General features: G+C 45.4%; 1 protein-coding gene across 3 annotated transcripts in view; it reads right to left on the bottom strand.

The window, feature by feature from the left end:
* Positions 1-20229, bottom strand: part of LOC137347086 (ephrin type-A receptor 7) — a 610086-nt gene that overhangs the window by 99468 nt on the left and 490389 nt on the right. For 2 of the 3 annotated variants that reach the window (XM_068011157.1, XM_068011155.1), the window contains exons 7-8: positions 13430-13592; positions 8225-8245 (exon numbers count right to left, since the gene is read on the bottom strand). In XM_068011157.1, coding sequence (XP_067867258.1) covers positions 8225-8245; positions 13430-13592 — 184 coding nt within the window. The remainder of the gene's footprint in view (positions 1-8224; positions 8246-13429; positions 13593-20229) is intronic. The other variant, XM_068011156.1, reaches the window with a different exon arrangement.

Genomic DNA, 20229 nt, shown 5'->3' with positions numbered 1-20229 from the left:
CACCCTCCCACTGCCCATGATGAAGGCGTGATGTGCGAGGGTGGGGTTAGAATGTTTACAGGACCTACACACGATTCCTGTGTGATTTTAGCAGACGCATTCCGGCCGGTGCTGCAGGAAAATTTAGGGCCATGGGTTTCCCTTTTCCAACCCTGATCACGTAGCCCCCACCACTTACCTGACTGCCACGGACTGCTCCTATGGGTCCCTGGTCAGAGCCGTGCTTGCTCGACTCCCGTTCAGCGGCCTGACGTCACTAGGGCTGGGTTTGGACAGGAGCCAGGCCGGGTATATTTAAATATGGGCTGGGAGTTAAAATGGCCCAGATCATACATCAACGAGCTAACTGAACTGCAGGCCTCATGCTAAACTCTCGAGGAGAAGGAGAGGGAGCAGAGTGGGCTAGATGCACAGATTATTTTAGGTACTATCCCAGGTGTGGTTGTACTCCCACGACGTCAGCTTTCTGAGTATGGCAGAGCAGCATGAGGAGGCTCAGACATTCCAGGGAGGCCGTGACTGAGGTCTATAACCTGGGACATGAAGACATGCCAGGCAGTACCAGTAGCCTGTAAAAATCACACTGCTCTCACATTAATGCTATACGGGACATCACAGGAATCTAATACTTCATTTTCTGCACAAAGAAAGAAGACGACTGTGACTTATTAAAAACGAATTAATTTTATTGGATTTTTCAGTGTGTTCAATGTGGATGTGCTTTTCCCTTGTGGCGCTTGCAGATGTGCCTAATGATTAAATGCTCCCTAGATGTGGACTTGCATTGATGGTATACAACTTTGTGTTGCAGAAAATACAGAAAGTCCTCAGCCAGAATTAGAGACTATCTGGCAAAGAGCAGTGTCAGGTGTAATATTACTTGTTCCTTTGATATGTGCACTATTGTAAGACTCACAGGACTACAAATAATATTCAAAGAAAATATGGGTTTTTATTATGACCTAACTAGAACATACAAACTGTGACTGCTCGAGCCACATCTAAACACATCGCACTCTGTCGGGCTACACCTCCAACTCCCTGGTCATGTGTGACCTTCACTTACAGCTCCTTAAGGTGGTCACTCTTAAGGTCACCCTACAACACAGCCTTTTTTCCCCAAAGATAAAAACATATGTACAATAAACAATGATGTTGCAGTTCGAACTAACTACACATGATGAAAACAAACATTATTTACAAGTGAGTACATTTAACACTCTCTGAGCTTATGCTTACCACTCTTCTGTGAACATACAATCCCAATTATGGCAAGTGCCTCAGGTTGCATAATAGCGTTGACACGTTGATCCAAGTTAACTAGGTGAAATGCCTGTTTGCTGTTCACATGAGTATAACTCTGCATCCATGTCCTCCTGGTAATCTGTCTCTCTGCTGGCCTCATTTATGTGCTTGGGCTTTTGTTGTATATTTGTATACCTTTTGTTGTGTTTGATATCCTGTCTTGCAGACAGTCTCTCTGCATGTGATTTGCCACCATTCCTGTGTGCAGTATCTGAGCTCAGCCTTCTGCACTGCCTTGCCCAATGTCCTTGCACGCCACAAGCTTTGCACTGGTCCTGGTACACTGGATAACTGCAAATTGAGCAAGTCAGGCACACTTACCACAAAGCATGGCAGACTTCTGAGATTTGGTTACCATATCAATTGTTGTAGCCGCCCCAACACTTATAACTATTGGCGCCCAGCCACGATGACTTCAAATTTCCTTCCATTGTCATGATCGTGCCTTTTTTTCCCCTCTGGAAAATATGCAGTGTACCTTTAAGGCAGGAAAAGAGCCATACTGCTTTAAGGCAGCAAGCTCTTAAAACTGAGTCAAAAAGTGCATTCTCGTTGCCTTGGACACAGCCACTCAGACTGAGCATCAAGAGATGCATTTGTTACAATTCAATGTTGAACTGGCTTATAACGCAAGCAGTCTGTTATAATAGGGGAAACAGAGACAGCTGTGTGTTAGCACCTGAAAGGAGAAACAGACGATTTAAACTGAAGGAAGAGAATTTAGTCTGTTTATTTATTATCTCTCAAAATTCTAAAAAAGTCAAGCCAAAATAGAGATCTCTGATAATTTAAACTGAAGGAAGGGAAGTTAGACTGTGACAATCTTATATCCCTCAAAAATTCTAAAGCCTAACTGATTCATTTAAAAAGTGTTTGCAAGTCGTTAATTGTGGAAATTCATCACTGGAGAAGGAAAGCATCACTTACTGCTGGAATTAGACGACGGATTGTTCTACTGTTGAAGAACCCTTTTTCCCCATCGGATGGCTGAAAGGACTTCAAGCAACATTGGACTATAAATTTGCAAGGACTCTAATTTTTTCTATTTTAAATGTTGTTTATATCTTAGTAGTGTTTAAGAATGTAGTTTTTCTAATTAAAGAGTTAATTTGTTGATTTAAAGACACCCGGTTTAGTTAGCCTCATTCAGGGGTTAATAAATGGTACAGTTTGGCTGGGTCTTTAATTTGGAAAGTTATAAATGAAATGTTAAGCGATCTGTGGAGGGATGGGATTGAATTCACAGTGCATTTCTCCCGCCATAATCAGAATCGTATTATTGATTGGGGGCTTTGACTACAGTGGTCGGTCGTAACACCATCATTAAGTAGTGCATCTGTGGTGTGCCCTTTCTTCTTTTCTAGCAGATCCTTTTGAAAGGCCTCTAGTGGGGTAGACGCAATTATTAGCTTTATAACCCGTTCCGACAATTCGATATCTGCAAGGTCGCATTCTTGAGCTTTGTCTCGGCAACTTGCAACAAACTGGTCAATAGACTCATTTTGCCTTTGCCAGTAGATCATAAACTCAGGTGTATGCACTGAGAAAATTACCTTGTTGCTTCTCCAGGAATGTCCATAGCTTGCTAGGGTCCTTTTGATCCTCAGCTGACAGCCCTGATGTATTGATCCATTGCAGGCCCTTGTTGCCCAGTGTGATCTTAATATTGATACCAGTTTCTCTGGTTCATTCACTTCTTTATCCAGAACACACAGTTCCATTTACTGTCGAAATTCAGACGCTATGTCCAATGCCTTCTAATCTATAACTGGATATCTGAAAGCCATCGTCTTAATGATCCTGGTTTTTGTTATAGATATAGCACTTTTTATATGCATTCTTTTTTATAGGCACACATTTTTTCTTGTTTAGACAGATTTGTTTTCTGCAAGCCTGCCCCTTTACGAGTGAGACACCGCAGCTGTTTTCTGTTTTTTTTATAACTGCGAGACAGCTTTGTTTACACAAACTTGTTCTTTTTTTTGAAACTGTGAACTTTTTTTTTTAAAACTGAGAATTTTTTCTCTGCAGAGTTGCACCTTGCTTTTGCTGTGTGCTGGACCTCCAGTGGCACTGTTGGGTTCTTCCCACACTTTTCAGCTTAGGTCCCACCCACGAAACAAAAATAACGGGAAAACTAAAACAGTAATGGCGTCAGCAACTGCTTTTCAAATTTTTCGAACCACTGCCACACCAGTTAAAAGCTCCGATCTCCTGGCAATTTTCCTGGAGGATAGCTAATGTTGTGCCTTTATTTAAGAAGGGCAGCAGGGATAAGCCAGGGAACTACAGGCCGGTGAGCCTTACAATCAGTGGTGGGAAAGTTATTGGAATTCTGAGACAGGATTTATATGCATTTGGAAAGGCAATGTCTGATTAGGGATGCTCAGCATGGCTTTGTGTGTGGGAAATCATGTCTCACGAATTTGATTGAGTTTTTCGAGGAGGTGACCAAGAGGATTGATGAGGGCAGGACGGTGGACATTGTCTATATGGACTTTAGCAAGGCCTTGGGCAAAGTCCCACATGATAGGCTGGTCTGGAAGGTTCGAACACATGGGATCCAGGGTGAGCTAGCCAATTGGATACAAAATTAGCTTGGTGATAGGAGGCAGAGGGTGGTAGTGGAGGGTTGTTTTTCAGATTGGAGGCCGGTGACCGGTGGTGTGCCGCAGGGATCGATGCTGGGCCCTCTGTTGTTAATCATATATATTAATGACTTGGATGTGAATGCAGGGGGCATGATTAGTAAGTTTGCAGATGACACCAAAATTGGTGGTATAGTGGACAGTGAAGAAGGTTGTCTAAGGTTACAACAGGATACAGGTCAACTGGGAAAGTGGGCAAGGGAGTGGAAAATGGAATTTAACACAGGCAAGTGCGAAGTGATGCATTTTGGGAAGTTAAACCAGGGCAGGACATATACAGTGAATGGCAGGGCCCTGGGGAGTGCTGTTGAGCAGAGAGACCTTGGGGTGCAAGTACATAGTTCCCTGAAAGTGGCAACACAGGTAGAGAGAGTGGTGAAGAAGGCATATGGCATGCTTGCCTTCATCGGCCAAGGCATTGAGTACAAGAGTTGGGACGTCATGTTACAGTTGTACATAACATTGGTTAGGCCGCATTTGGAGTACTGTGTGCAATTCTGGTCGCCGCACTACAGGAGAGATGTGATTAAGCTAGAGAGGGTGCAGAAAAGATTCACAAGGATGTTGCCTGGTTTGGAGGGCTTGAGTTATAAAGAGAGATTGGATAGGCTGGGTCTGTTTTCCCTGGAGCGAAGGAGGCTGAGAGGGGACATGATAGAAGTATATAAAATTATGAGAGGCATAGATAGGGTAGATAGCCAGAGTCTGTTTCCCATGATAGGGGCGACTAAAACTAGAGGGCATAGATTTAAGGTGAGAGGGAGGAGGTTTAAAGGGGATCAAAGGGGTAAATTTTTCACACAAAGGATAGTGGGTATCTGGAATGAGCTGCCTGAGGAGGTGGTGGAGGCAGGAACAGTAGCAACATTTAAGAGGCATCTGGACAGGTACTTGAATGAGCAAGGCATAGAGGGATATGGAATTAATGCAGGCAGGTGGGAACATTGAGCTGCCAGTCCTGCCCATCCCTCAACCATGCTTCCGTAATAGCTATAATATCACAATCCCATGTACCGATCCATGCTCTGAGTTCATCTGCCTTACCTGTAAGGCTTCTTGCATTAAAGTAAATGCAGTTTAGCCTACTAGACCTTCCATGCTCCCTGTCCTGCCCCTGCCCGGCCTGCCTACTGGACTTGCTTGCTTTAACCTCTACATTTGCCTCAACTATCTCATCGGAGAGACTACTACTTTGGGTCCCACCCACTGCCAGACTAGTTTAAACCCTCCCGAGTATTACTAGCAAACCTCCCCGCAAGGATATTGGTCCCCTTCCGGTTCAGATGCAACCTGTCCCTCTTGTACAGGTCACCTCTGCACCAGAAGAGATCCCAATGATCCAAGTAGAATTTTTCTCACAGAGGGTCGTGAGTCTTTGCAACTCTCTTCCTCAAAAGGCGGTGGATGCAGAGTCTTTGAATATTTTTAAGGCAGAGGTAGATAGATTCTTAATAAGCAAGGGGGTGAAAGGTCATCAGGGGTAGGCGGGAGTCTGGAGTAATCATTTCAGCCATGAACTTACTGAATGGCAGAGCAGGCTCGAGGGGCCGAGTGGCCTTCTCCTGCTCCTAATTCATATGTTCCGATGTACGTATGTTCGTATCACATGATGCTTTAACATGATTTGCTCTTGCACACATTAACAGGGTTTCTGAAAGACAAGTAAACTCAGCACCAGGTGCATTGAGGTGCATTTAGGGTTAACCATCTTCAGCTAAAGACTGAGAGAGCAGATCTAGAGGGGGACTATAATCAACTGAATTTTCACCTCATGCCACCATTTATGCAGCGATAATCCCTATACTGTTTTTGTCCTCTCTCAGGCCTCCCTCACTTCAGCTTTGTGCTGGCACCAGGCGTTTAGGTAGTATCCTCTCCCCAGTGACACCATCAGACACCTGCAGCCAACAGTTTCTGAATACAAATCACATTGTTCAGTACAAACTGATATCTCCCTTCAAAACCTTTTAAGATTACAAGAGAATGTACTTCTATATCTATGCTACAAATTTTTTTGCTCAGCTTCATTATTTACACAATTAGCCATGTGCAATATGCATATTCTTAAATTACTCTATTTTTTGCAAAATATAAATAAAATATGGTTGAATTAAAATTCCAAAATGATTTACAAATTACATGGTTAAGTTTATCGGAACAAAGAACAGTACAGCACAGGAACAGGCCATTCGGCCCTCCAAGCCTGCGCCAATCTTGATGCCTGTCTAAACTAAAACCTTCTGCATTTCCGGGGACCGTATCCCTTGATTCCCATCCTATTCATGTATTTGTCAAGATGCCTCTTAAACGTCACTATTGTACCTGCTTCCACCACCTCCCCTGGCAGCAAGTTCCAGGCACTCACCACCCTCTGTGTAAAGAACTTGCCTCGCACATCCCCTCTAAACTTTACCCCTCACACCTTAAACCTATGTCCCCTAGTAACTGACTCTTCCACCCTGGGAAAAAGCTTCTGACTATCCACTCTGTCCATGCCACTCATAACTTTGTAAACCTCTATCATGTCGCCCCTCCACCTCTGTCGTTCCAGTGAAAACAATCCGAGTTTATGCAACCTCTCCTCATAGCTAATGCCCTCCAGACCAGGCAACATCCTGGTAAACCTCTTCTGTACCCTCTCCAAAGCCTCCACGTCCTTCTGGTAGTGTGGCGACCAGAATTGCACGAAATATTCTAAGTGTGGCCTAACTAAAGTGCTCTCCAGCTGCAGCATGACTAGCCAATTTCTATACTCTATGCCCCGACCAATGAAGGCAAGCATGCCGTATGCCTTCTTAACTACCTTATTCACCTGCGTTGCCACTTTCAGTGACCTGTGGAACTGTACGCCCAGATCTCTCTGCCTGTCAATACTCCTAAGGGTTCTGCCATTTATTGTATACTTCCCACCTGTATTAGATCTTCCAAAATGCATTACCTCACATTTGTCCGGATTAAACTCCATCTGCCATTTCTCCGCCCAAGTCTCCAACTGATCTATATCCTGCTGTATCCTCTGACAATCCTCATCACTATCCGCAACTCCACCAACCTTTGTGTCGTCCACAAACTTACTAATCAGACCAGCTGCATTTTCCTCCAACTCATTTATATATACTACAAACAGCAAAGGTCCCAGCACTGATCCCTGTGGAACACCACTAGTCACAGCCCTCCATTCAAAAAAGCACCCTTCCACTGCTACCCTTTGTCTTCTATGACCGAGCCAGTTCTGTATCCATCTTGCCAGCTCACCTCTGATCCCGTGTGACTTCACCTTTTGTACCAGTCTGCCATGAGGGACCTTGTCAAAGGCTTTACTGAAGTCCATATCGACAACATCCACTGCCCTTCCTTCATCAATCATCTTCGTCACTTCCTCAAAAAACTCCATCAAGTTAGTGAGACACGACCTCCCCTTCACAAAACCATGCTGCCTCTCGCTAATAAGTTCATTTGTTTCCAAATGGGAGTAAATCCTGTTCCGAAGAATCCTCTCTAATAATTTCCCTACCACTGACGCAAGGCTCACCGGCCTATAATTTCCTGGATTATCCTTGCTACCTTTCTTAAACAAAGGGGCAACATCAGCTATTCTCCAGTCCTCTGGGACCTCACCTGTAGCCAATGAGGATACAAAGATTTCTGTCAAGGCCCCAGCAATTTCTTCCCTTGCCTCCCTCAGTATTCTGGGGTAGATCCCATCAGGCCCTGGGGACTTATCTACCTTAATGCTTTGCAAGACGCCCAACACCTCCTCCTTTTTGATAACGACATGACCCAGACTATCTACACTCCCTTCCCTAGACTCATCATCCATCAAGTCCTTCCCTTTGGTGAATACTGATGCAAAGTACTCATTTAGTACCTTGCCCATTTCCTCTGGCTCCACACATAGAAACCCTCCTCTGTCCTTGAGTGGGCCAACCCTTTCCCTGGTTACCCTCTTGCTCTTTATATATGTATAAAAAGCCTTGGGATTCTCCTTAATCCTGTTTGCCAATGACATTTCATGACCCCTTTTAGCCCTCCTGACTCCTTGCTTAAGTTCCTTCCTGCTGTCTTTATATTCCTCAAGGGCTTCATCTGTTCCCAGCCTTCTGGCCTTATGAATGCTTCCTTTTTCTTTTTGACTAGGCTCACAATATCCCTCGTTATCCAAGGTTCCCGAAACTTGCCAAACTTATCCTTCTTCCTCACAGGAACATGCTGGTCCTGGATTCTAATCAACTGACGTTTGAAAGACTCCCACATGTCAGATGTTGATTTACCCTCAAACAGCCGCCCCCAATCTAAATTCTTCAGTTCCTGCCTAATATTGTTATATTTAGCCTTCCCCCAATTTAGCACCTTCACCCGAGGACTACTCTTATCCTTATCCACAAGTACCTTAAAACTTACGGAATTATGGTCACTGTTCCCAAAATGCTCCCCTACTGAAACCTCGACCACCTGGCCGGGCTCATTCCCCAATACCAGGTCCATTACGGCCCCTTCCCTAGTTGGACTATCTACATATTGTTTCAAGAAGCCCACATTCAGTCGGCACTAGATTTAAAAAATAACTACCAGTGTAGGATCTGGCAGCCCAACTCAACAGGGCAGTGCTGTGTTTTATTTGCCTTTGTAACAACAGTCACTGCACGTTAAAGGTAATTCATCCTATGTGAAATGCTTTCAGATGTTTCGAATAGAGGCGTTAGGGCACTATAGCCATGCTTTTTAACCTATCCCCTCTGGTGCAAATGGAGGGAGCAGGTAGTTAAAATGGCAGTTGGCAGATATTTCTACCATGTGCTCTCCTAATGCCAGTTTAACTCAGCAACAAAATTGCCTGTGTGGTTAACCCACCCTATGCAGACAGGGGCCTACCTAACATTCAAAGGTTGTGACACCCCAAAGCAATTTTAACTGGAAATGGACTGAAGATGCCAAAACCATCACTGAAAGCTGGTGAGAAGTAGCAAAGTGGCCAGAAAGACCAGGATAAGTATTTCTGTGAGGATTCCTTGCACTGGGGAGGAGTCAGAGTGCTTCACCAGGCCCTGCAAGGAATCCTTAGGCCTCCCCAGCCCTGGCCTTTCTTCTTCATACCAACATCAACATCTGTTTAGAAAAACCCCTTCCCTTCCTCACCCCAGCACCCCCAGCACTAACTGACGTCCAGCCAAGCAACCTTGACAATATCCCCACCGGATTCGGGAAGGAGATAATTCAGAGCAGTTTAAATGAGGCCAGTGAGTTAAAATGGGCCAGGCCTCAGGCTCAACTCACTATCCCCCCACCCCAGCCTGCCCCAAGTTAAAAGTCATGGTTGATATAAACACAAGTATTTATTTATGATCTGGGACATGATACATTACAAGGCTTCTAGTCTCTTTAGGATGGTCCTGGATCATATGCCCCAGCTTGCATTCCCCAACAGTGCAGGCAAAGCTCCCAAATATGGAGTTAGAAGCAATACAGTGGGGAGAGGGACTCCTCACAGTAATAGGCAGCAGGACTCAGTACTAGTGATTCAAAATATGCCTGAGACTTTCTGCCTGTAAATAAAATTGCAATAATTCTGTAGCTATAGCTACATTACTTTTCCAATCATATGTTGCTATGTTTGGATCTTACTTCAATCTCTGAAAGCAGAATAGTTCGACTCATACAAAATGCCACTTATCTGTGCCGCATACCAGCTGCGCCTTCGAAAGGGCACAAATTAAGACTCACTGTCAGGCAGAGCTTCCAAAGAATGATATTACATAGGAAACATAGGAGCAGGAGGCAGCCATTCAGTACATCGAGCCTGCTCCACTATTCAATACAATCATGGCTGATCATCCATTTCAATGCCTTTTTCCCACATTATCCTCATATCCCTTTATGTCATTGGTATTTAGAAATCTGTCAATCTCTACTTTAAACGTACTCAATGACTGAGCTTCCACAGCCATCTGGGTTAGAGAATTCTAAAGATTCACAACCCTCTGAGTAAAGAAATTTCTCCTCATCTCTGTCCTAAGTGGCTTCCCCCTTATTTTGAAATTGCGTCCCCTGGTTCTAGACTCCCCAACCAGGGGAAACATCTTACCTGCCTATCTATACCCTGTCTATCCCTTTAAGTATTTTGTAGGTTTCAATGAGATCACCTCTCATTCTTTGAAACTCTAGAGAATTCAGGCCCAGTTTCCCCAATCTCTCTTCATAGGACAGTCCTGCCATCCCAGGAACAAATCTGGTGAACCTTCATTGCACTCCCTCTTTGGCAATAATATCCTTCCTAAGGAAAGGGAACCAAAACTGCACACAGTACTCCAGGTGCGGTCTAACCAAGGTTCTATACAAGACCTCACTACTCCTGTACTCAAATCCTCTTGTGATAAAGGCTAACATACCAAAAGCCTTCTTAATTGCTTGCTGCACCTGCATGTTAGCTTTCAGTGACTAATTGATGAGGACACCCAGGTCCCTTTGTACATCTACACTTTCAATCTCTTACCATTTAAGAAATACTCTGCACATCTATTCCTCCTACCAAAGTGGATAACCTCACATTTTTCCACATTATATTCCATCTGCCAAGTTCTTGCCCACTCATTGGGCTGCATTATACCAGCCCCTTGACGTTGTGGGTCATGGCGGGAGCCCCTAAAATACTAGCGGGAGAGGCCCGCCACGACGCCGAGAAGGCCTCGCCGCATTTTACAGGCAACGGTGTGGCCCACCGCTGCACGGCAGCGGAGCCTCCATTTCCCTAATAGAATTAATGAGGTAAATGAGCTTACCTGGACTGGACAGTCGTTCCATGCCGATATTGCAGCCTGTGGCCGGAAGTCCCGCGCCTACCGATCCCCGTTTTGGGACTCAAGATGAGATACTGGTGGTGGGGGGGGAGGAGTTTAATTTTCAGGTCGGTGGTGGGGTGGGGGGGGAAACATAGGAAACTTAATCCATTGGCTGAAGGGATAGTGGGAAGGGATTGAAGGGCAAAGAATGCAAAGCTTGGGGTTGAAAGGTCGGGTCTGTCAAAAATGGTTATTCGGGGGTGCAGGGAAATAAATATATTGTTTGATCATGGGGGGATAGTGGGAGAAGGGCTTTGATGTTCAATTTAATGTTTTTATTGAAATTTAATGTGCTGGTCTCTTTACAATTTTACATCAGCTGTCAGTGCTTGAAGGCCTTTAAAACTGGCGCCGCGCCTGCGTAGTGGCACCGAATGCCATTTCCGGGGACGCAGCGGCTGCCCCCTCGATGTCATTGGGGGTGCCATTCAGCCTCCTCCATTTAAATGAGCCCTCACTCGTAATATAGCAGGGGCTCAGTGGTGGAGGAGTCGTGTGTGATTTAAGCCTTTTTTCAAGGTTGCCGCTGAGAATGGCGGCGAGCAGGTAAAATTCAGCCCTCTAAGTCTGTCAAAATCACCTTGAAGCCACTTTGCATCTTCCTCACAACACACATTCTCACCTAGTTTTGTGTCATCCACAAACTTGGACATATTACATTTGGTCCCACATCCAAATCATTGATATAGATTGTGCATAGCTGGGACTCAAGTACTGATCCCTGCAGTACCCCACTAGTCACAGCCTGCCAACGTGAGAATGACCCATTTATTCCTACTCTGTTTTCTGCCTGTTAGCTAATCCTTAATCAATGCCAGTATTTTACCTTTTATCTCATGTGTTTTAATTTTGCTAACCAACCTCCTGTGGGGGACTTTATCAGATGCCTCTGAAAATCCAAGTATATTCCATCTACTGACTCCCCTTTATCAATTCTGTTAGTAACATCCTCAAAAAAACTCCAACAGGTTTGTCAAACATTATTTCCCATTCATAAATCTATGTTGACAATGGTCAATCAGATCATTATTACCCAAGTGTCCATTTATCACATCCTTTAGAACAGATTCTAACATTTTCCCTACTACTGATGTAAGGCGAATAGGTCTGCAGTTCTCCGTTTTCTCTCTCCCTCCCTTCTGAAATAGTGGGATGACATTTGCTACCTTCCAATCTGCAGGAACTGTTTCAGAATCTATAGAATTTTGGAAGATGATCACCAATGCATCCACTATTTCCATAGCTACCTTTTTCAACACTCTGATGTAGAATATCAGCGTCCTGGGGACTTATCAACGTTCAGCCCCATTAATTTCTCCAATACAACCTTCTTACTAATACTAACTTCCTTCAATTCCTCCTATTACATAGAATCTATAGCACAGAAACACGCCATTCAGCCCAACTGGTTTATGCTGGTGTTTATGCTCCACACAAGCCTCCTCCCTCCCTACTTCATCTAACCCTATCAGCATATCCTTCTATTTCCTTGTCCCCCACGTACTTATCTAGCTTCCCCTATTCACCGCAACCACCCCATGTGGTAGCAAGTTCCACGTTCCAACCACTCTTTGACTAAAGAAATTGCTTCTGAATTCTTTATTGGATTTATTGGTGACTATCTTGTAGTTATGACCCCTAGTTTTGGATTGGCCCATAAGTGCAAGCATCTTCTCTACATCTAGCATATCAAGCGCCTTAATAATTTTAAAGAGTTCTGTTAGACTACCCTTTAGCCTTCTCTTTTCTAGAGAAAAGAGCACTAACCTGTTCAGTCCTTCCTGATATTAATTATAACCATCTATGATCTCATTCCACCTAAATATCCATGGAGAGCCTTGTTGTGAAAGATATGCAGATGCAAAAGAAAAGCACAATCTTACTGGTTAGCTAATCACATCTTCGCAATCTAGGGAATGAAACATATTCGCCTTTCACTCTTGTTCAATATGAGCAGTGCTCTCTGGGTAGCTAAAGGTTTTATCAACAGCTCTCCATAAGGGGTACCCATTGTTTCAATAATGAGTGATCGAGGAGAACTCAATTTTGCAGACATTGCTATGCATGAGATTGGCTAAACAAATTCAAAAGATCAGGATTTATGCACTCTCACCAGAACTCATGCAGTATGTGGTGCCAGAAATCCTGAAGTTTTGTGCTGTGGTTGTTCATGTCAAATCAAACACAAGGGCTAAAGGCTGCAATGAACTAATTACTTGAGTATGTGAGATGGATCTTTTTACTGTTTAAAGTGTGACAGCTATGTGGATATTATTGCCTGGTTAGACCCAGGTTCTGAAGTCACTAGTTTTGAAAAGGCCAAAGCTAAAGATAAAATGCAGTCCTCATTAGGCTTTGTAATTACTGGATAATAATACTACTTAAATCTCATACAGATCCACAGCTAGAATATGGCAATGCACCATTATTTTATTTTTATTAAATTAACAAGCTACCCAATTTAGTGACTTTTTCTATTGTGCATAATTGGAAGTTTGGCTATCCATCGAATATCTGTCAGGTTCTGTCAGTGCTCTGAGTAACATGAGTTGTGACTAAGAGCCAACACTCAGAAACATGAACATAGACACATACAAAATGAGAAATGCCCACTTTTTTTCCCCTTTCAGTATTACTTACGCTCCCCTAATGTCTGCACCTCAATGCTTGGGCTGTAGTTCCCATAGTTAGTGGATGAAAAAGCTCGGACTTGGAATACGTAGAGTGTCCCAGGTTTCAGATTATTAATGGTCACAGTCGTCGATGCAGTTTTTACTGTCGAGTAACTTTGATCATTCTGTTCCTGCCAGAAAAATAGACAAGTTTCAATGACACATCTGAACTGTAACTTACTGACATGAAAAATCTCCCACACTAAAGGATGGATAGATCCGTCACAGTCATGATAAATAACCAATGTCAGATCAATAATGCTGGTTACTGGTAACCTACAAATGGCACGCAAACACATATCAGTATAAAAACATAGTAACATCATACTGCAACATACGGACAGGAGTGGGCCATCCAATTAGATCATGGCAGATCTGTATCTTAATTCCATTGTTTCTTTAATGCCCTTTCCTAACAAAATCCAACCAATTCCAGTTAAGAAATTTTCAATTGATGCAGCCTCAGAAAGCTTTTTTGAGGACAGAGTTCCAGATTTCCACCAACCTTTATGTGAAGAGCTTCCTGACACACCTCTGCACAGTCTGGCTCCAATTTATGAGTATTTCCAGCACTTTTTGTTTTTATTTCAAATTTCCAGCATCTGCAGTATTTTGCTTTTATTTTAATGTTTAATTCATTGCCACTTCTCTTCCCGGAATGCCTGCCTTGAAGTTCTACTCTTCTCTCCAACGGGATTTTCGGTGGTCTCTTTTAACTTGTTCACTTTCATTGCTTTCTATTTCCCTCCTGGTCTTTGATAAAATATCTACCAAAACTGTTTTTCACAGCCACATCTCCTTCCTCAGTGACTGCCTCCGGCTCCGACTTATGCCACGTGGATTCCAACCAAAGTTTCATCCTTCATGTTTTGAATCCACCCAGGATTACAGGTATCTCCAAGAAATACAACGTTCCTCGGATTGCTGTTCTCGCCGCATCCTGAGATTCACACTCAGTGCCGTGCGTTGCCACATGTACACACTGGACCTCTCTCTCCAGAAGCACCGATTCACCTTATCTCAAAGCTGTTCTACTCGGCAGTTTCATTTCATCCTTCATCTTATACGACACGTTAACAAAAAACTTTTTTTCTTCCTTTCAGGTGTTAAGGAACACAAGCTCCAGCAGCTGATGGGGACTAATGCCTGTCCAGATCCTTCTTCCCCTTCGCTTCCCTCTGACCCCACCCCTTCTGATCTACTCCTTGCTGTGCATTCACTACACCCTCTGACCTTCCCCTCTCCGATGCTGAACGATGTGTACTCAGCAAAGGACTCAGTTTTATCCCCTTACGCCCCCCACCTCAATGAATTTCGTGCTCGGCATGGCGTTGAGCTCTTCTTCCGGCGCCTTCGCCTCCGTGCTCACTTCTTTAACCAGGAGTCCTCCCCCCCGACCAGCAGACCCATTCACCCACCTCTGGCATTCTTCCTATACCTGGACCCCTCCCTCTGGCCTCTTACCTACTCGATCTTTTCATTGAGAACTGCCGGTGAGACATGGCCGTCTCAATTTCTCTGCTCCCCTCACTCACTCTAACCTGTCTCCCTCTGAACTTGCTGCACTCCGTTATCTCAGGTCTAACCGACATTGTGATCAAACCTGCTGACAAGGGTGGTGCTATTGTTGTCTGGCGGACCGACCTCTACCTTGCAGAGGCTGAGCGCCAACTGTCAGACACTTCTTCCTACCTTCCCCTGGACCATGATCCCATGACCGAACATCCAGCTCTTGTCCACAGGACTGTCACTTACCACATCTCCTCCAGAGATCTTCCCTCTACAGCTTCCAACCTCATAGTCCCGCAACCCCGGACAGGCCGCTTCTTCCTCCTTCCTAAAATCCACAAACAGGACTGTCCTGGCAGACCCATTGTGTCAGCCTGCTCCTGCCCCACTGAAGTTATTTCTTTCTATCTTGACTCTATCTTTTCTCCGCTGGTCCAGTCTCTTCCCACCTACATCCGTGACTCTTCTGACAATTTCCAGTTTCCTGCTGGCTCCAACCGCCTCCTCTTCACTATGGATGTCCAATCTCTCTACACCTCCATCTGCCACCAAGACGGTTTGAGGGCTCTCCGCTTCTTCCTTGAACAGAGGTCCAACCAATCCCCATCCACCACCCTCCTCCGCCTAGCTGAACTTGTTCTCACATTGAACAACTTCTCCTTCAACTTCATTCACTTCCTTCAAGTAAAAGGTGTTGCTATGGGTACTTGCATGGGTCCTAGTTATGCCTGTCTTTTGGTGGGATATGCCAAACATTCCTTGTTCCAGCTCTACTCCGGCCCCCTCCCCCAACTCTTTTTCCGGTACATGATGACTGTATCGGTGCCGTTTCCCACTCCCGCCCCGAACTGGAAAACTTTATCAACTTGGTTCCAATTTCCACCCTTCTCTCGTCTTTACATGGTCCATCTCCGACACTTCCCTTCCCTTCTTCGACTTCTCTGTCTCCACCTCTGGGGATAGGCTGTCTACTGATATTCATTATAAGCCCACCAACTCCCACAGCTACCTCGACTACACTTCTTCGCACCCTGCCTCTAGTAAGGACTTCATTCCATTCTCCCAGTTTTTCCATCTCCGATGCATCTGTTCTGATGATGTAACCTTCCACAACAGCACTTCTGATATACCTTCCTTTTCCCTCAACCAAGGATTCCCGCCACTGTGGTTGACAGGGTCCTCAACTGTGCCTGGCCCATTTCCCGCACTTCTGTCCTCACCCCTTCCCCTCCCTCCCAGAACTGCAACAGGGTTCCCCTTGTACTCATTTGCCACCCCACCAGCCTTCACATCCAAAGGATCATCTTCTGCCATTTCCGCAACCTCCAGTGTGACGCCACCACCAAATGCATCTCCCCCTCCCCACCCCAGTCAGCATTCTGAAGGGATCGTTCTCTCAGCAACACCCTGGTCCACTCCTTCATTACCCCTGACACCTTGTCCCCCTTCCCACAGGACCTTCCCATGCAATCGCAGGAGGTGTAATACCTGCCCTTTTACTGCCTCTCTCCTCACTATCCATGGCCCCAAACGCTCCTTTCAGGTGTAGCAGCGATTTACGTACCTCTTTCAATTTAGTACACTGTATTCGCTGGTCACAATGCAGTCTCCTCTACATCGGGGAGACCAAACACAGATTGGGTGACCGCTTTGCGGAACACTTCCACTCAGTCCGAAAACATGACCCTAGCTTCCAGTTGCTTGCCATTTCAACACTCCCCTCTGCTCTCATACCAACATTTCTGTCTTTGGCCTGCTCTAGCGTCCCACTGAACATCAACGCAAGCTCGAGGAGCGGCGCCTGATCTTTTTATTAGGCACTCTACAGCCCTGTGGACTAAACATCGAGTTCAAGAACTTCAGAGCATGACTGGCCTTTTTTAAAATATTTTATTTTTTAACCATGTGCCTGTTTTTCAAGTGGACAGAGCTGCTCATTATTCTGCTATTAACACTCTCTCTGGACTAATGCTTTGTCTTTCATCACAAGATTTAACACACTCTTTTCCTTTGTCCGAGGACAGCTTTGTTATTTAATCTCTCCTGCCCCCTGCCCTATCAAACACCTTCCCCTTTCTTCTCTCCCCCTCCCCTTCACTTGCTTAAAACCTCATTCTTTTCTAAACTTTGCCAGTTCTGATGAAGGGTCACTGACCTGAAACGTTAACTCTGCTTCTCTCTCCCCAGATGCTGTCAGACCTGCTGAGTATTTCCAGCACTTTTTGTTTTTATTCCAATTTATACACATACACAAGCACACAGATATCCACATCTTCTGCATATAGCCAACACTCAACTTTGGCAACAGCATCTCCTGAGGCAAGAGGCTGAATTTTACGCCGCCCCAGCAGATCGGATGGTGGCGTGGGGGCGGCGTAAAATTGAGCGGGAGGCTCCAGGGGTTTACAGGGTCAGACGGGGTGGGTGGGGAAAATGGCCCGCCCACCCGAGGCCAATCAAGGCCCTTAAGAGGCCACGTAAGGGCCCTCGCCCGCCTCCACGGGTATTTTAGCTGTGGCAAGCAGGCGTGCTGGGGACGTGAAAGGCTGCCTAGCGATAGCTGCCAGCCTTTCCGCACCCTGGGAAGGGGAGGCATGGCAGTCAGGCACATGGTGCCCTATTAAGGGCCGCCCCCGCCTCCCAACCCAGCCCCAGGACCCAAGATGCAACCCCCCCACCCCCAAACGACCACTCCAGCCTCACCAGGGAAGGACCAATCTCCCTGGTGAGGCAACCCCCAACTTAACTTCCCTCCAGGCTCCCTGGCGTCGGCTGGGCTGCAGTCCCAGCAATGCCCACCGCTCCCGGTGGTGCTTGCGGGACTAAGAGCTGCTGGCCCGTTGATTGGCCGGCAGCTCACTGAGGTGGGACCTCCTCCCTCAAGTGCGTGGAAGTCCCGCCTCAGGACAATGAAAGCCCGGGGACCTGGAAAATGCGGGACGGATCCCCAGGCTCGGTGGAATCGGGTTCGCCACCGACATGAAAGTCGGTAGCGAATTCCTGTCCGTCTAAGGTAAAATCCAGCCCAAGGTCTTTTATGAGAATATTCAAAAGATGGCCAGCCTTGTTAATTGATGTGATTGCCTTAAAAGATCTGTTGACTACATGATATCACTGTAGATCCAAAGAATCAAAGGCGATGTAATGGAGTCAACAGAACAAAAAGAGGCACAGAAAATCCATTCCCAAACCCTTAACAAATAGGCACGGAAATCTCATTGAAGTGTTACAGGAGTTTGGTAAATATGAAGGTCATTTTGCCAAGTATTAATTTACAAAGAAAATGCTATCCCAGTCTTGATCATTTTTTTCTGATCATTGGTACCTAATACAAACAATATTTTAAGCTCGTTACCCAAACAAGTTTACAATGAGCATCTTCTCAATGAGAATGCACGCTGTCAAAGCCATTAAAAACTTGCCATCAAAATTATTTTTTCCACAGGCTTACCATAGATGCAAAGATAATTCCTGGGGTTAGACTATTGAGTGACAGAGGGGAAGACAATGTAAATGGAAATAAAAGTAACAAGGTGTTTTCTATTGAAGGAAATGGATATTGTGGACACAGAAATCTTTTATGCAATGACAAATTAGGAAAACAAGATGATGCAGCTGAAGAAGACCTGAGCTAAACTGAAGAAAAGGCTTCAACAAACTTAGCAGTGTCACTGCTGGAATGTTGTTCCATTTGGTGAGCAAAATAATCACTGAGTGAAACACGCAAGATGTAATTGGTTAACATATGATTCGGCGGATAGCAGGAAGGTATGGGTTAAGGAGGAGGAAGACACTATTTGCTACAAGAAGACTGATGATAAAATGGGTTTGTTGATACATAATAGTTACCTTAGCCTAGCAACAGTCAGAGAGAGACAGACAGAGTTACCCTAGCCTAGCAACAGTAAATCAGAGAGAGTGAGTGAGTTACCCTAGTCTAGCAAATTTTTTCTCTCAGACGGTCGTGAGTCCTTGGAACTCTTCCTCAAAAGGCAGTAGAAGCACAGTCTTTAAATAATTTAAAGGCAGAGGTAGATAGATTCTTGATAAACAAGGGGGGTGAAAGGTTATCAGGGGTAGGCGAGAATGTGGAGTCGAGATTACAATCAGATCAGCCATGATCTTATTGAATGGCGGAGCAGGCTCGAGGGGCCGAGTAGCCTACTCCTGCTCCTAATTTGTTTGTTCGTAACAACAGTCAGTCAGAGAGAGGGAGGGAGGGAGACAGAGAGAGAGAGAGAGAGAGAGAGAGAGAGACAGACAGAGAGAGACAGAGAGAGACAGAGAGAGACAGAGAGAGACAGGGAGAGACAGAGAGAGACAGGGAGAGACAGGGAGAGACAGGGAGAGACAGGGAGAGACAGAGAGACAGAGAGACAGAGAGACAGAGAGAGACAGAGAGAGACAGAGAGAGACAGAGAGAGACAGGGAGACAGGGAGACAGGGAGACAGGGAGACAGGGAGACAGGGAGACAGGGAGACAGGGAGACAGAGAGACAGAGAGACAGAGAGACAGAGAGAGAGAGAGAGAGAGAGAGAGAGACAGAGAGACAGAGAGACAGAGAGACAGAGAGACAGAGAGACAGAGACAGAGAGACAGAGAGACAGAGACACAGAGACAGAGACACAGAGACACAGAGACACAGAGACACAGAGACACAGAGACACAGAGACACAGAGACACAGAGACACAGAGACAGAGAGACAGAGAGACACAGAGACAGAGAGACACAGAGACAGAGAGACACAGAGACAGAGAGACACAGAGACACAGAGACAGAGAGACACAGAGAGACAGAGAGACAGAGAGACAGAGAGACAGAGAGACAGAGAGACACAGAGACAGAGAGACACAGAGACAGAGAGACACAGAGACAGAGAGACACAGAGACACAGAGACACAGAGACACAGAGACACAGAGACACAGAGACACAGAGAGGCAGAGAGAGAGACACAGAGACAGAGACACAGAGACAGAGACACAGAGACAGAGACACAGAGACAGAGACACAGAGACACAGAGACACAGAGACACAGAGACACAGAGAGACAGAGAGACAGAGAGACAGAGAGATAGAGAGACAGAGAGACAGAGAGACAGAGACAGAGAGACAGAGAGACAGAGAGACACAGAGACAGAGAGACAGAGAGACAGAGAGACAGAGAGACAGAGAGACAGAGACAGAGAGACACAGAGACACAGAGACACAGAGACACAGAGACACAGAGACACAGAGACACAGAGACACAGAGAGAGA

Source organism: Heterodontus francisci, chromosome 31 (genome assembly GCF_036365525.1).
Source record: "Heterodontus francisci isolate sHetFra1 chromosome 31, sHetFra1.hap1, whole genome shotgun sequence".
Taxonomy (NCBI): domain Eukaryota; kingdom Metazoa; phylum Chordata; class Chondrichthyes; order Heterodontiformes; family Heterodontidae; genus Heterodontus; species Heterodontus francisci.
Note: the sequence above shows the minus strand (reverse complement) of the source record. Positions and strands in the feature narration are given on the sequence as shown.